The sequence below is a fragment of the Candida margitis genome, assembly GCF_024628925.1.
Source record: "Candida margitis strain CBS 14175 chromosome Unknown scaffold12, whole genome shotgun sequence".
NCBI classification, from domain to species: domain Eukaryota; kingdom Fungi; phylum Ascomycota; class Pichiomycetes; order Serinales; family Debaryomycetaceae; genus Lodderomyces; species Lodderomyces margitis.
Genome location: NW_026261803.1, coordinates 86346 through 103018, shown reverse-complemented (window position 1 = coordinate 103018; position 16673 = coordinate 86346). Strand labels below are relative to the sequence as shown.

Sequence of the window (16673 nt, the reverse complement as noted above, 5' to 3'; positions counted from 1 at the left end):
AACCACACCAGCAATGTAAAGAAAACGACTTTCTTTGATATGCAAAAAGAAGGGAGAATGTGCAAACACGTGGATATATCTCCATTCATGTTAAGCATAGCTGGATTACAGCAAGAGAGAAGGAACGGGAGACGATACCATCATAGTTTACAATTTTTTAAAAGGCCAGAGTTTTTTTAAAAGGGTATTGGAAAGACAAAGGCTATCTTCAATTTTGTACTCTAGTCGACATTAGCTGTTTACTGCAGGAAAACAATTGTTTTGAATCTATATTTCTATACTACAGACTCCACTCAAAACCAGAAATCAACAATGTCACTCTCATCGGTGTATTTCACCGGTGCAATACCAAGTTTTTTTGAGTCAAATGAACTAGTAAGATAAATTTGTCTAATAAATGGGAGACCAAGGTTTTGGGCTCCACCAGTTTCATAAGTATCAGTGATGTAGGTATCACAATAACCCGGCTTATCGGACTTTTCGAAATACAAATCTGAATATGGAATTTCAATTGTAACATCTCCCAAGTCAACCTTTAAACTTTTATCTGTATTCAATACTTGATCACATGGTGCAACTCCATACTCATTAGCTCCAACTTCTTTATTAATCGCATCAAAAATATCTTTGTCCAATGATAAATATGGATTACCAGAGTCTATCTCGACTGTATTTGTCAATGGAAGTACCGTTCCATTTCCAGTGGTGATGGATTTACCTTGAATGACAAAATCAGACTCAAAAAAGGCGAAATCGCCTTCGTATTTGGCCCTATCAACCCCACCAACAAGAAAGGTTCCTGTTTTTTCGTCGGAGCCCAAGTACAACGAAAACCCAGGGGTGTCAATCAAGCCAGCTTTTTTTGCAGCATACACATAACTTTCGCTCGGATATGTACTATGTCTAACCCCAAACCAGCCCATCTGAAAACTTGTGTAATTAGCCAAGTCAAATTCAAACTGAGGGATCTTATCGCCATTGTCAAGGAAAAGATCATCATGAACTGTATACCCAATCACAGAGGTTTTACCTCTTCCATAGTAGGAAGCAGCTGAGATACTCAGATTTTTGAACGTGGTTGACTTGTCTGGGTGGAAAACACTGCCAGCAGGACATGTTCCTGTTCCAAGACATGGTGCATTTGGACCAGGAATATTTAAGCGCCAACTACCAGTGTCAATCATGACTTTAACTTTTTCTTTACTAGATCCAATTTCTAAATCAACAGTGTATCTAATACCAGTATCATCAAAGTTGAGCAGCTCATCCCTCTTACCAGACCCAGAAATGTCATACTTTTCAATTTGGTGTACAAAAAATTTGTTGTGTCTTTTTTCAATAGGAGTAGCACTTGTAACACTAGCGAATAATGCCACCACGATAGATGTAGTAAACTTCATCTTTAGTTTTCAGTGTCTGTGAAAAGATCAACATGGACAGAAGTGGCTCTTTTCTTGCTCTATTTATATATTTGGTTTCTGTTGTTGTTTCTTCTTCACAAATGAGTAAATTTCAGCAATCTCTCACACTACAAATGCATTTTCATACGAGGGTAATCCATAGCGACTAGTGTCAAATATTATAACCAACGATTTTGCTTATCTGGCAATACTTTGTATCAAAGTACAATAAAATATCGCAACAAAATTTCAAATGAAATATTTTCAGTGCCGTGGTTGTGTTTGTTATGATGCCATGCTTAATTTCGAGTCAATGAACAATGGGAATTGAACAATAAGAAGCAATTTGAGTGTAATACATGTATTGTTGACCGAAAAACCCACTGGAAAAGCGCGCTCAAAGATAGAAAGTTGAACTGTTTTTATTTCTTGGCTTCGATTACAGACTAGCCTCAATTTCAAAACCATTTTTATGGCAAAATAAAAATTGAACAAAAAAGGTTTTTACTTAACAGGTACACCCTGCCATACATGACATTGCGCATGGCTTTTCTGCATTAAAAATATAAATAATTGCAGCTTTACCAAGCTATTTTCCCAAGTACTTGCTATCTTTATAATACGCCATAGAGGAAGGTAGTTCAAAAAATAAAAAGAAAGGAAGAAACGAAAAAACGTAAAGGTGGTCCGGTGCTCATGCAAAAGCAAAATGCGAATTTGCTACTTTTGAGACCGCCAATGCATTGTTTTGTAATCAGGAGCAGAGCTCATAATCATTATGCAATGTGAAATTTCATGGGCTAAATTCAATGGGCATGTATTATTCACCAATGATATTACAAACAGTATACAAACCATCAACGTCAAGTAAACACAAAAAGTTTCCCATGAATTGATTAATTCTTAGGTGCTGTATAAATGGTTATGATTTGACATCGGATGTGTCCTTTGTAATTGAATTGCGGAAATTTCTTGTAAGGCACCACAAGTGTTGCACAAAAGTAAAATGGTTTGAAGGTTATGAGTTCTTATCGAATGGCTGTATTTGTGTAATAAATGGCAACCTTGCTTTGTGTTATATTTCAATCCATCCGTCAACGAATGAATTAGGATAATATAATTGATTCAATAATGGTAATTACACAATTTAATACTACCAGGTGCACAGCAGAAAGACATTTCTAAAATTAGAAATCATCAAACACAAAAACCAAAACCAAAACCAAAACCAAAACCAAAACCAAAACAAAAGCAAAAGCAAAAGTAAAAACATCAGAGTTTGAGGATATGGCAACGACCTTTAAGGCGTTTTGACCCACAATCAATTTGGAAGAGGGGAAAATATCAAGATAAAAGGTTGTATTGAGAAATGTTACTCAGGCGATTTGGAAAAGGTGGATATCATTTAAAATATGGAACAGCATTTTCGCATCTATCAAAATCATTTTAGATAATGGAGCCATTTGCATTATAATATTATTGAAATTATAAGTAGCATTAATATCGGAGTCATTTAACCAGAAGTAGAGATGATGATTTTATTCAATGGCATAATATTAACATATAAAACACGGCTTATTCAAAATTTCATCTTTGAGTAAAAGAAGAACTATATAGCTGACATTGAAACTTTTCATTTTGACCTGTTGTTAGAGGCAAGAAATTACCCGAAACAATTTAAATAATATGAGGCATCGCAGTGCGAAACCACATGTTTGAGAAATTTGAAGAGATTGTTTGTTAACATATTCAAAACGTATTTTCTTTTGGTCCAAATTGGGAAATGTACTGAGGCTCGGATGCACTTAACTATGGGGATTCCATATGTACTGCAAAGTTCATAGAATTGTTTTTGTCTGTAAATTAATCATCGCAAGTGTTGTCTCTCAGGGTGTAGCTAAGTGGTGGAAGTCTCAAATTGTGCAAATATACCATGAATAAACAAACATACAGTAAGCTTCTACTGTAGAAGGTGGAAAGAGCCATGTATTTTTGTATGAATTCATTGAAGTTTCACCAAGTTGAACCAATCAATAATAAACTCAAACTTGAAGGTTAATTTAATCATGCGGAATCACAAGCGGTTATCGCAGCAAAAGATTATGCTGTACTTATCAGTGGTTGGGATGTCTTATCTTGGACTATGGATGAACTTATCGGCACTTCCCCTCATTGCCTTCCCCCCGCCGCACACAACGCTTTTCTCTCTTATCGCTAAGCGCAAAAATCGGACTTGAGTCTCCTCTTTAGCAAAAAAACGATTTCTGTGAATTTACTCGTTCCCCGATTAGGAAATGCTTAGCGCGAAGTTTGGTTTTCTGGGGTGGTGGGGCGAGGACAAACTTCTTAATTGAGTCATGGCGCACCACGCGATTACATATATAAGTACATCTGACACTTACCCCCTTTTTTGAAATAAACTAATAATCCACAGTATCAAACAATGTCAGTAATTATTAGACCAATTGAAGCAAAAGATAAACAACAATGGTTAAATCTTTGGACTGGCCCAGGAGGTTACATTGAATTTTATAAATCGTTACATAAAATTACGCCAGAAATTTCCGAAACAACATTTGCACGTTTCCTTGACCCTAATGAACCAGTTTACTCGTTAGTTGCCATTGATCCCAAATCGCCGGATATCATCATTGGCTTTGCCAATTATTTAACTCATCGTAATACCTGGACTATTAATGACGCTTTATACTTGAATGATTTATTTGTTTGTGCTGATAATAGATTACATGGAGTGGGGAGGAAGTTGATCGAAGCCGTATATGATGAAGCTGATCGGTTGAAATGTGAGAAGTGTTATTGGTCTACTCAGTTTGAAAATCATCGGGCTCAGTTGTTGTATACGAAAGTGGGAGTCAAGTCTGGATTTTTGCTTTATCGTCGTCCAAATCTGTCTGATTGAAGGGGGGGGGGAGTTTAGTTGTTGGTATGTATTAATAAAAGAGTATCATGATAATGATCCTGGATTGGTGTTACTTTTCAGTAAGTCTTGCAACGAAGTGTTCCTTGTCGCTCTTGATATTCTACTTCCTCTATCAAACTCCAGTTAGCAGGCACTACCTAAATTACGTGAACCACCCCAGCCCCCTACTCGTCTAAAGGCTCCGAAAATTTATCCAAAGTACACGATAATAGTCTTTCCATTTTGTGGTTTCTTTGTTTTACTTTTTTTTGTTTACACCTTAATTCTATGTCGTCTAAGGGATCTCCATCCTTTAGCAACCAACGAGTGAGCTCCATTATTGGCCATGAATTTTATTAAAAAATTCATAGGAGCTACATCTACTGATGAAGTTGCTTCGCTTCCATCAGGAAAATTATTCCTAACGCGATCAAAACAATCACCAAAAGGAGAAATCGAATGCTTGTATAATGACGCCTACGCCTCGATTAAACAAACAACAACACCATTTTTCTATCAATTGTGTATAACAAAGGTGTACCAAGAAGGAGAACGTGAATTCAGTAGCAACTCCAACTATTCCGATGATGAGTACGATGAAGATGAGGAAGATGAGATTGAGGTAAATTCATCTATTGTTCTGCCAAATGCTAAATACGACTCAAGACATTCATCAAAAGACGAGTGGGTGTTTCCTATAACTGAGGATCTCAGATTTTTCCGTAAAGATATTGCATCTGATGGAAGCTCAAGAGCTATTGCTTGGAAGGATTTGAATGGAGATTTAGGTGATAAATTTGAATTTATTGTTAGTGATGATATAAGAAACAATGACTTTGAATCATTTATGATGACAATTTACAAGTGCTTATATGAGCAGAAGTATCATGAAAGCTCAATCAGGATTAATGATGTCAACCTGTTGAAAGAGTTTATTCATAATCCTAAACTGGAATTGTTGAATTTTGATGACTTGGAGTACGAAGAGGAGACAGATTCGGACCACACTGAAGATGAATCGGATTTTAAAGATGCCAAGCTACTGAAGAAGGATCATGATGCAGGTGATTTGTTTGTGGATACGGAAGATATAAACAGCTCCAGTACGGGAACTAGTGATAACGAGAAACCAACATCGCCCAAGGGTGACGTTGTTTATTCAACAAAAAAGTTTGCCTTGCATTTGTATGATTCAACAACGGCTTCATTTGTTTTGAAAAGCAGCTCGGTTGAATTGAAATTGATCGATTTGAGCAAATGGGAACATACGTTGTACATCACCTCAAGTGACGGGTTAACCATTAATGCAACAGTGAGCAAGAATATGAATCCAACTTTTAATTATGAACATATCTCGTTTATTTTCAATCATTATACATTTAAAGAGGGTGAAATAGTTGCAAACTCGTGGTTGTTGAAATTCCTCGAATTTAATGATTTGGTTCAATTTCAAAACAAGTTTGTTATTTCTATGTATGAGACTTTGAATAAGAAGAAGTTTGGAGCGGATAAAGGAGAGGATGAGTATTTTGTTGATGCATTTTCAAACTTGGATTTGGACAATAAAGATGAAGTTGAAGAAGAAGAAGAGGAGGAAGAAGAAGACGAAGAAGAAGACGAAGAAGAAGACGAAGAAGAAGATGGAGATACGGAATCGGATAATAAATCAGCAAAGGACTTTAATGAGAAGTTGCAAAACTTTGGCAAAAAAGACAAAAACACTTATTTGAGTGTTGGATACAAAGATCGTGCTTATGTGGCTCGTGGTGATAAAATTGGAGTCTTTAGTCAAGGCGACAAATCATTAAATTTCCAAACAACAATCAATAATGTCACCGATTTGAAGGGACACAATTTCAATCCACAAAAGATGTTGCTTCACCAAGAAGATCAATTTTTAATTTTGTCCAATCCCGATGTCAATGATAAATCTCTTTACAAGATGGATCTTAATCGAGGCAAAATTGTCGAAGAATGGAAGATCTCCGATAATGTACTGGTTAAGTCGTATGCTCCTAGCTCCAAATTTGCACAATTGACAAATCAACAAACATTGACTGGTATTTCTGCCAATGGGCTTTTCCAAATTGATCCTAGATTGAGAGGCATCAAATTGGTTAATGATCAAACTTTCAAACAGTATAAAACCACAAATAATCAATTCCAGACATTAGCTACCACCGAAGGCGGCCACATTGCTTTAGGTTCAGGTAATGGTGATATTCGATTATTTGATCGACTAGGTGTAAATGCCAAAACGGCTTTGCCTACTTTGGGAGATCCTATTGTCGGCATTGATGTTTCTAAAGATGGTAGATGGATCTTGGCCACTTGCAAAACATACATCTTGTTAATTGATACCGCAATTTCAAGTGGTCAGAAAAATGCAGGTAAGTCGGGATTCACGGCTTACTTTGATAAAGACAAGAAACCAACACCAAGGAGATTGCGTCTTTTACCCGAACATGAAGCTTACATCAACAATGCCAATCACAAGAAGGAATTACAATTTTCTCGGGCATATTTCAATACTGGTTTAGATAAAAAGGAGACTGCGATAATTTCATCGACTGATAATTATATAATTACATGGTCTTTGCTGAAGGTTTTGACAAATGATCCTGTGCCTTATGTCGTTAAAAGATATAAACAGGATGTTGTTGCTGATAATTTCAAATATGGATCGAATAATCAATTGATTACGGCGTTGCTGGATGATGTGGCGATGGTTAGCCGAAGGAGTTTGGCTGATCCCAAGGAAGTGTTTCAAAAATAAAACAGCAACAGCAAATATATATTACCGTAGTTTATAGTTTTTTGATTTTTAATATGTAGTATCCTTTCCTTTTAATGCACACATTTCAATTCACCTATTAGAACCGCAGATAGATCCATAAACTGCAGGTCTATCACCCTATATACTCTTGACTAAATCACCCTCTTCTACCAAAATTTAAAACTGTCTTTCAATTCTTGTACCCAGATTTTCCTAAACGCATTCATCTTCTGTAAATTGCTAGGTTTAAAATTATGAGCATCAATCTCTTTAACTTGGGACAAGTCTGGATAATGGTCATATGAGATACGGTTAATTCTTGCGTGGATTTTACTCACCCATCTATTGAAGCCAGGGGAGTCGATTAGTAGTCGATACAAGTATTCATGGATTGAGTTTGGTGGTGGTCTCATTATTGTTTACGGTTGGCTGGCGTGGCGAGTGGGTTGTAGTGGGATCTATTTAGTGGGTCATGTGGGCCGTTTAGAGCGCATAAGACATGTAGGACCTGTGAGGATGAAAGAGTTTTATAGCAAGTAAATTAGAGTATTTTTTTTTTTCTTTCGAATTAATGAAGGAGGTTACCTAGAAAAAGAGAGGGTGGAGCATGACGCTATGAATAACTGGAGCTAGTACAATACATGTGTAGAGCAGCGATTGAGTATAGATTCTCCAATCTGTGTCTAGTGACTTGTTATGAGCCTAATAAACATGCCTTTGTTGACTGAAGCAAAGTTACTAGCTTTCTCGTTATATAATTGCCTTATTTGGTTGTAACGTAAACAAAAACTTTACAAACGTCTTCTGATACAAAAAAAAAAGAAAAAGGAATTACAATCACCATTCATCATCCCATAACAAATTGGAAAAGAGGACTAGCATCAGCTAGTTACAGCTATAGACTCTAGATACTACAATAACCACTTATAATGACAAGAACACTTTTGTCACTGCTGGAAGATGATGAATTGATTGATGAATTGATTGATGAAATTGATGAAATTGATGAAATCGATTACGATCTTCTACCGCTTGCGGATTTCAAACAACAGCAACAACAACTCGATCATACCCAGATACCAGCAAGGCCCAAATCAGCACCACCGCACTTGGACAACATGCGAATATGCCTTCCACCAAACAAGAATAGCACTAATCGATATACAAATGAGCTATTTGACGCTACAAACAATTTCATTGTCAAACAACGGCGAAGCAATACTATACGGAATTTAAGCGATTATAGAGTGATACCGCCAGACCAAAAGTTTCTCAACTGCGTGGAATGGAACCAGATGGAAGAAGTCAACTTTGAGTTGGATGACGTGACCAGGACCAGAGTGTTCAATAATCGATTTAAACGACCTATTGATGAAATCAATCCCGAATTAAGCGAGTACTTTAGAATACATAATAATGATAACAAGGAAAATTTAAATAAACCTTACAAAGTGACGAAAAAGACACCTGTTTTGAGTAGACGTAAAAGTCTACCATTGGTTGAAACCAACAATATTCAGAGAAAAGCGCTCCTGCCATTCAAAAACCAATCAGCTAAAGTTGCCACCAGGCCATCTCCTCCTCCTTCAGGAGGCCCATGCGAACCAAGACACCAATCCCTTATGCCATCAAAATCTTGTCTTAGCATTGAGGAGGCGAAAGTTTACCTTATTGAGTCACTGACAGGATTAGTTAATCAAGCAACAGATTTCGCTACTGAACTTAATGGGTGCACTAATGAATCACTACCTTTTCCTGAACATGAAAATGAAGTTGTGCAAATACCTACAAACTCTAATGATGCTCATCAAATGGCAATAATACGAATGTTTAATTTCAAACTAGATAAAGCAAGAAAGGGCGTACGAACTGGATTTTATTCAGAAAAGGAGTTTAAAGATTATCAAGCAAGGCTCAAGAAACAACACGCCAAAAGTGCAGCACGTGATGCTGGAGTAGAGATTGTGTCTCAATCTTCAACCCTAGTTGACGGAGAAGATAGTAGTAAGCCTTTAACAAAGAACAAAGGAGTCAAATGGGCTGATAAACTCGAATGGTAAGGCCTTCCCCTTATAGAATTTGTGCCTTGATGTCATCGTCTGTGTATCCATTATAATATACCTTTTTAATTCTTAATTTGTATCATTGGTTACAGCCTCGTTGTAGTCGTACGCGTTATAGTAATTTCTTTTTTTCTTCAACACAGAAATGAATGGAGAATCAAAAATTCGTCAACATTCCCACCACCAGCAAAAAAACACACACAGCTTAAATCTTTTCATATTACTCCACTAGCAAAGATCTACCCTAACTATAACCACTTTCCAACATGTCCACATTCTTTGATGAAATGCAAAAGTCATTTGCCGACGTGAAGATCACCGACGGCAAAATCGACACCTCCGATTTCTTACAAGCCTCCGAATCACTTGTTAAGTTATTTGACTTGTTGGGATCTACTGCATTTGTCGTGGTTAAAAATGATATGAATGGTAACATAGCCAAGATCCACAAGAAGTTATTAGAAGACCCAGTGAATTCATCCACTTTACAGGATTTGGTTCTCACTGAATCGAAAACCAAGACTAAAACTGCCACGCAAGGTTTATTGTGGTTATCACGAGGTTTACAATTCACTGCCCAAGCAATGAGAGAAACAGTTGACCAACCGACAAAAGAGTTGACAGCAACATTCACTGATGCATACGGTAAAACGTTGTCCAAGTACCATGGTATGTTAGTTAAGCCAGTTTTCAAATTGGCCATGCAAGCATGTCCTTATAGAAAGGATTTCTTTGCCAAGTTGGGAGCTGACCAAGCTAAAGTTGCTGAACAGTTGAAGGTTTGGTTGGAAGCTTTGGAAAACATTGTCAAAATCATTTTTGACTTCTTTGCATCAGGCAACTACGGGAAAGGATTATAATAGAGGTGGTGAGAGGAGATAATCTTTGTTTACGATAAATACGACCTGACATTTTAATAAAATCTTTAGACTGTACTGTTGGAAGTTCTATTGTTCTACTTCCTATTTGCCTCTACTTTCTCCCTTATCTCATTCCAGCACTTCGTCCTCACCTATTTTCTTTGTTGCTTGCATCAATTCATACAATTGGCCCACTTGCTCAGGAGTCATCTTATCCAACTCTGTTTTGCTCAATTTCCCATCAAGCCATTTCCCCCCATCAACCTGTTTTAAATAATCCTGCCATTCAGTTAAGAACCCAACTACATGCAAAGGATTGTCAATCTTTTTATGATCTTTAAACTCCTTTTTCACGTATTGATCACCTAAATAACGCAATTCTTGAGGTAACTTATGTACATGAGCTCGTAGTATGGCACGGTATAATTTCAAAGGAGGGAGTAGCGGGGTTTGGTTTGGACGTTCTGGACGACGTGGTCTTACTCGAAGTACTAATGAAGGTCTCATTTTTTATGGCTAGGCTTTTGATCGATTCTGGTGGGGAATGTCCTTGTGTGGAGGGGCTTCTCATTGGAATGATTCTAACGATTTGGTTTTTTTTTCTTCATCAAAAAATCCATCCTGCATACAGAATAAGCCTTGGAAAGAAATTGCGAAGGTGATTGAAGCAAAGCCCGCCAAGACATGCACCATTAAGCATCAACGATGTGTCACTATGGATTCTTAAAAGGCTTTTGGATAAATATAGTGGCTTACTTCAGGAGAAGCACAAGCTTCTCAGATTGTGAATAGGATGAAAACGACATAGCCATCTAATATTGAAGGGAATTTTTGTACTGGAGCTACTGTTTACTCTATTTAAGAAGTTGAGACTGTTGGGAAAAACAACATCTTTGTAGTAATTCATTTTTAATGCGGATGCGGAACTTCCTCAAAGATCCGCTACCATCACAGCCTTAGTCAAAACAATAGGTGATTGTGAGCTTCACTATTACATTAACCATCTCATTGTGGAAGAACCACTTTGATTAATCACCTAGTCGGGTAATAAATTCCCATACACTCAGAAGAAAGGCTAAAAGCCTCATTCCCCTTGCATTATATGTCTAATACAATAAGTTCGTTACTCAAACTGTTTACATATATATATATATATATTTTTATAGACATGCCTAATTAGGAACAGGTAGCGCGATATTTGATTGTCTTACAGATTTTGTCAAACTTTCAACAATTTCCCAATTAGGATAATTCTTTGATCTTTTGGGACCAAATGAGTATCAAATAAGCACGAACAAAACCAAAAACAACCTTTTGACAAAGAGTGCAAAGGGGATCAGCTTTGCCATAATGGCGATGGTATATATATATATATATAGCATCGATAGATCTTCCTCTTGAGATCAAAAATTTGGGCAAACCTAGATTTATACTCACTTCTATTCATTCTTTTCTTTGGAAATAAACACCCTTTTAACCAAGACCATTTGTTAGCTATACTTCAAATTTACACAACTTGAATCATGAGAATCAACACACTCATACTATCTGCTGCTTTGGCCGCTGCTGCTCCTGCTTCGATTGATAACGCTGAACAATTATCTAATTTCCTTAACTCAGTCCAAACTGCAAGTACATCAGGTACCGCTTTGGGTGGTGCAGCTGGCTCAATTGGTTTGCAAAATACCAATACTGCTACAGGAACAGCTACCGGAAAAGCAACTACAGGAGTTGCTACAGGAACAACTGCTACTACCCAGCCAACTTTGTTAGCTACTGGTGCTTCGACTGGTCAATCTAAAACTTCTGGAGGATCCAGTAATAATTTGCTTGGCGATCTTTTTGGATCAGGTTCAGGTTCAGCAACTACCGGTGTTACAAGCAAAGCACTTTCTGCTACATCTACTGGCCAATCGACGACAACCTCAGAAGGGTTTCTCGATGGTTTATTAGGTGACATCTTTGGAGGAAACACAGGCACTACAGCAACTACAGCAACTAAAGCAACTACAACTGCAAATACAGCTAGTGGTTCAACTTCAACTGGAAGTGGTTCGTTAGGTGACTTGATTGATGACTTCTTTGGCTCAAGCTCAGGAAACACAACTGCTACATCACAAACGTCTACATCAACCGGTGGCTCTCTACTCGGTGATATCTTTGACGACTTGTTTGGCTCCAGTTCTGGCTCCAGCACTACTAGTCCGGCTTCATCATCTTCATCATCATCCAGCACTGGCTCACTTATCGATGACATACTTGACGCTCTTTTTGGTTCTTCTAATTCTACATCTTCATCGAGCTCTAGTTCAGGAGGAAGCGGAGATTTCATCACTGATATTATAGGACTTGGAGAAGATATTTTTGCTGACTTGTTTGATGGAAATTCAACCCTGTTCTCTGGGGAGGGTATTATTGGCTCGTTATTGGGTTTTGCTGGTGAGATCTTTGATGACTTATTCGACAGCAATTCTTCAGGTTCTTCGTCAAGTGGATCATCAGGATCATTCTTTAGTAGCTTGTTGAGCTCATTATTTGGTGGTTCTTCCAGTTCATCGAGTGGCAGTGGATCGTCCTTTAGCTTCTCAGATCTTATTTCCGACGTTTTCACAACATTATTCAGTTCAATCTTTGGCGGTTCAAACGGTGCTAGCAAAGGACAATGTAGTGCAACAAAGAGGTCATTAAAGAGAAGCTTGTCGGAACAAAAGGAGATCAAGAAACTCGTTAGAAAGAGTGTCAACAGAGTCATTGCTAAAAGAAAAGCTGAATTTGCGCAAAAGGCAAAGAGAGCAGAAACTTTGTCTGACTTGCCTTACGTTAACCTTATTTAACCTGGAAAGGTAAGGTAAAAGTAAGGATGTAATTAATACCCGATTTTTAGTTCACCAGGCTTTAAATGTTCGAGTTTAGCCGATTTATGTCCGTTGTTTTAATATACGACATCGTGTTACAATGATGGCTTTAAAGATTTATTTCCTCTTTTGTTAAATGCAATATATAGTCGTAATCATATGCTGTTACGCAAATCTATAACCCAGTAAAGTATAGTTTAGCTACTGTTTATTCCCAAGTCTGTTATTGGCCTGTGAAGTTATACACGTAAGAAAGGAAAAACCTCCACAAATCGGCTATTAAAGAGAGGGTTCCATAATGGAACCGTAAAATGGAACCGCAAATTCCATCTTAAGCGCTTTTGTAGTAAATTCCTTTAATAAACCCGACATACTCAGCTGCATCTATTATTAGTTTCTCGTAACTATGGGACAAAACCTAGACGAGTCGGGGTAATTGTGAGAGAGGGAGAAGAGGGCTTTTCATTATTGACAGAAGAATCTAAGAACTATTAGTTTACAAAAGAACACAAAGAACCCCTTGGAGTCGAAAGTTTCTTTACCAAATTTAGTAAATATTTTTTTATTTTTTCTTACAATAATAACACCACTACACGCAGGATGAAGAATAGAAAATAAACACTACAGGTAATATGAGGACCCACTAACTCAAAGAGCATTACTGTATCTGGTGACGAGAGCTAGATAAGAACATGTTAAGGATTGGGTAGCTAAGAGATTGTAGCAAACAATCAAACCAATTCACCAGTACCAGCCACGGCACCATTCCTAAGGATTCGTTTTCAATTTTGACTGAACAACGTCGGATAGTACAACATGCCTACAACTAACCAACGCCTGAAGTGCAGTACTGAAATAGACGAGTACTATTAGTTTGTAGCCCCAAGTTAGGAAAGAGACAATAAACAAATAAGAGATCTTCGTCGCTTGTGCTACAAAAGAAAAAAATGTAGTGTCCAATTCCCCTTCTATACATTTTTAATTTTACTTCCCAAAGAGGAAATTAATTCACACCCACACATCAATACGCAACAACAAAAATATTATTTTCTGCTTATAGGCAGTACCGCACTAAATTTAACACAAAATCTAAGGCTGCAAAATTTACCGAATTGAGAAAAGAGTGTGTTCCCCAAAATCCTTTACAACCAAAACAAGTTAATAATGTCTTGACAACTAACCATGAGATCCAGGGCCCTAAATGTTTCATTTATAACTAATAAGAAAGTATAGTTTGTTCAAGAAATCAATTATTCATAACTTTTTTTTCCTGGCCCTTGGAAAATCTTTCACCTCATCTTTGTTAATCCATCAGCAATTGACTCTCATTTCATACTTTCGTTAACGTTAGAACTACAAGTCAGAATTTTGAAAGGTTGAAAATGCAAGTGTCAACGTTAACTTCAATTTGTTTGGCTTTGATGGCTTTTGCCAATGCGGAGGAAGTACACCAACAGAAGAGAGGCTTTTTCAATGATATAATAAACGGAATTACTGGAAATACAGCTACAGCTGCTGCCAATTCAGCATCAGCAGCAGCTGCAACAGTAGCAGCAACTACCAGTGGAGGTTCTGGAACATCGTCAGCCGCTTCTGAAGAAGATGACGAAGAGGATTGTGAAGACGAATCTACTACACCTTCAGCAACAACTCCAACTGCTTCCAACACAGCTAGCGCCAGTCCAACTTCATCTGATCCAGCTACATCAGACTCAGCTTCACCATCATCTCAAGGAGGTCTTAGCTCAATTTTGTCAAATATATTACCTGGCGCATCATCAACTTCAAGTAACCCTCAATCCCTTGCTGGTGAGTCGACATCGTTATCACATAGTTTGGATGCTACTGTCTCAACATTGAGTGGTAGTCAATCTTCATTAAGTCCAAATTCAACCACTTCGAGCGGAGGGAATTTCCTTTCAAGTATTATCGGTAATTTACTGCCATCTTCAACTGGTTCTCAGAGCTCTAGCTCTAGCTCATCTGAACCAGATGACGACGATGAAGAGTGTGAAGACGAAACAACCAGTTCTGTAGCCTCAAATACCAACGTCGTCCCAACTACAACAAGAGGTAATACTACACCAACCACCACTGCTACTACATCTGGTAACTTCTTGAGCTCATTGCTTGGAAACAACTCCTCCATTGCTGGTGTTTCAACCACCACTTCCGGATCAAGTGAAGAAGATGATGATGAAACTGACTGTGAAACCACTACTCAAGATCCTACTACAAATGGTGGAAACGGAGGAACAACTGATCAAACCACAACTGCTAATCAAACTGGAACAGCTGATCCAACTACAACAGCGAAGACAACTACCACTTCCGGATCAAGTGAAGAAGATGATGATGAAACTGATTGCGAAACCACTACAAATGATCCAACCAACGGTGGAACAACTGGTGTTACTACTACCCGTCAAACAAAGGACCCTGTTTCTACAGTCACTAGTGGTACTACTGTGACCGATGCTCAAACAGTCACACTCACATACACTGGAGCTGGTCAAACATTTACCACTTATGTCACTCAACAACCAGAAGAATGCGAAGAAACGGTTTACTATACTGTGACTACTGTGGTTCCATGTACAACCGTTGCTCCCGGTGGACAAATTTCAACCACCACTGTTACCGTTGTTGTTACTCAAACCGTTTACCCACATGATGACAATGATGATGATTATGTTAACAGTGGATCAACTAGCTCTAGTGGATCAAGCGGATCAAGTGGCTCTGGTAGTTCTAGTGGCTCATCAGGAGATGATGACGACTGGGAATGGATTGAAGAGGGCGATGAAGACTGTACTTCAACCACAGTGGCAGCAGTTTCAACAAGTACAAGTGGCTCATCGGGCTCATCTGGCTCATCTGGCTCATCAGGTTCATCAGGTTCATCAGGTTCATCAGGTTCATCAGGTTCATCAGGTTCATCAGGCTCCTCAGGCTCCTCAGGCTCCTCAGGCTCCTCAGGCTCCTCAGGCTCCTCAGGCTCCTCAGGCTCCTCAGGCTCCTCAGGCTCAAGTTCAACTGACCTCTCAGGGTTGAGCCCAACCGAGATTGTTTGCCCAGGTGAAGACGGTTACGACAGTGATGATGACGACTACACCTACACTTCGACACTGACATCAACTACAACAGAAAATTGTGACGACGACGAAGACGATGATGACGATGATGAAGACTGTGAAGACGAAAGTAGCAGCTCAAGTAGCAGCTCAAGTAGCAGCTCGAGTAGCAGCTCAAGTGGCGATGATGATGATGACTCAGACGACTGTGAAGAGACTACTACTACCTCTCCTAAACAAAATGGTACTACCACAGCCACTGCAAGCTCTACTCACCAAGTTACATCTTCATCTTCGTCTTTGAACGGTACATATGGATTTTTGAAGAATGCTGGAGCATCAGTTGTCACCACTACTCAAAACACTGTTGTCACCGCTTCCGGTGCTGCTTCTACTGAGCAACCTGCAGTCTCACAAGTTGCCAATGCTGCTAACCGTTTGGGGGCCACAGAAATGAATGCTGGTTTATTCACATTTATCGCTGTTGCCGGATACTTGTTATTATAATTATGAGCTTGTAAATTGCAGGCAGTTAGAGGCTACTCATAATTTCCCTTCCCACTAGAAGTGTAAGAAATGGAAGTTACAATAATTTGCGTGCTTACCAAATGCGATGTTGCCTAAAAGTCAAATATCGCTCGGTTCTTCTTTATTATTCCAGATAAGTTGCTTATTTTTATAATCGGTTCAAGTGGTCTGAATTTGTGGATACATACTTTGAAATC

General features: G+C 38.3%; 8 protein-coding genes across 8 annotated transcripts; 6 read left to right on the top strand and 2 right to left on the bottom strand. All coding sequences in view use genetic code 12, as the record gives it.

Moving 5' to 3' along the window:
- Positions 1-293: 293 nt before the first annotated feature.
- On the bottom strand, positions 294-1400 carry CANMA_002290 (SAP98; the record flags this gene model as incomplete). The annotated part of the gene is made up of 1 exon (XM_051814342.1): positions 294-1400. One exon carries the CDS (start codon positions 1398-1400, stop codon positions 294-296), a length of 1107 nt encoding a protein of 368 aa, XP_051672075.1.
- Positions 1401-3843: 2443 nt separating this feature from the next.
- On the top strand, positions 3844-4320 carry HPA2 (D-amino-acid N-acetyltransferase; the record flags this gene model as incomplete). Its single annotated transcript, XM_051814341.1, has 1 exon — positions 3844-4320. One exon carries the CDS (start codon positions 3844-3846, stop codon positions 4318-4320), a length of 477 nt encoding a protein of 158 aa, XP_051672074.1.
- A 346-nt stretch (positions 4321-4666) lies between these two features.
- Positions 4667-7096, top strand: VID27 (Vid27p; the record flags this gene model as incomplete). The annotated part of the gene is made up of 1 exon (XM_051814340.1): positions 4667-7096. One exon carries the CDS (start codon positions 4667-4669, stop codon positions 7094-7096), a length of 2430 nt encoding a protein of 809 aa, XP_051672073.1.
- A 929-nt stretch (positions 7097-8025) lies between these two features.
- On the top strand, positions 8026-9156 carry CANMA_002287 (uncharacterized protein; the record flags this gene model as incomplete). The annotated part of the gene is made up of 1 exon (XM_051814339.1): positions 8026-9156. The coding sequence occupies one exon, from the start codon at positions 8026-8028 to the stop codon at positions 9154-9156; it is 1131 nt and encodes a 376-aa protein (XP_051672072.1).
- Positions 9157-9425: 269 nt separating this feature from the next.
- HET1 (Het1p) lies at positions 9426-10019 on the top strand (the record flags this gene model as incomplete). The annotated part of the gene is made up of 1 exon (XM_051814337.1): positions 9426-10019. The coding sequence occupies one exon, from the start codon at positions 9426-9428 to the stop codon at positions 10017-10019; it is 594 nt and encodes a 197-aa protein (XP_051672071.1).
- A 129-nt stretch (positions 10020-10148) lies between these two features.
- On the bottom strand, positions 10149-10526 carry CANMA_002285 (uncharacterized protein; the record flags this gene model as incomplete). Its single annotated transcript, XM_051814336.1, has 1 exon — positions 10149-10526. One exon carries the CDS (start codon positions 10524-10526, stop codon positions 10149-10151), a length of 378 nt encoding a protein of 125 aa, XP_051672070.1.
- Positions 10527-11542: 1016 nt separating this feature from the next.
- On the top strand, positions 11543-12853 carry CANMA_002284 (uncharacterized protein; the record flags this gene model as incomplete). Its single annotated transcript, XM_051814335.1, has 1 exon — positions 11543-12853. The coding sequence occupies one exon, from the start codon at positions 11543-11545 to the stop codon at positions 12851-12853; it is 1311 nt and encodes a 436-aa protein (XP_051672069.1).
- A 1403-nt stretch (positions 12854-14256) lies between these two features.
- PGA25 (Pga25p) lies at positions 14257-16455 on the top strand (the record flags this gene model as incomplete). The annotated part of the gene is made up of 1 exon (XM_051814334.1): positions 14257-16455. One exon carries the CDS (start codon positions 14257-14259, stop codon positions 16453-16455), a length of 2199 nt encoding a protein of 732 aa, XP_051672068.1.
- Positions 16456-16673: the final 218 nt, after the last annotated feature.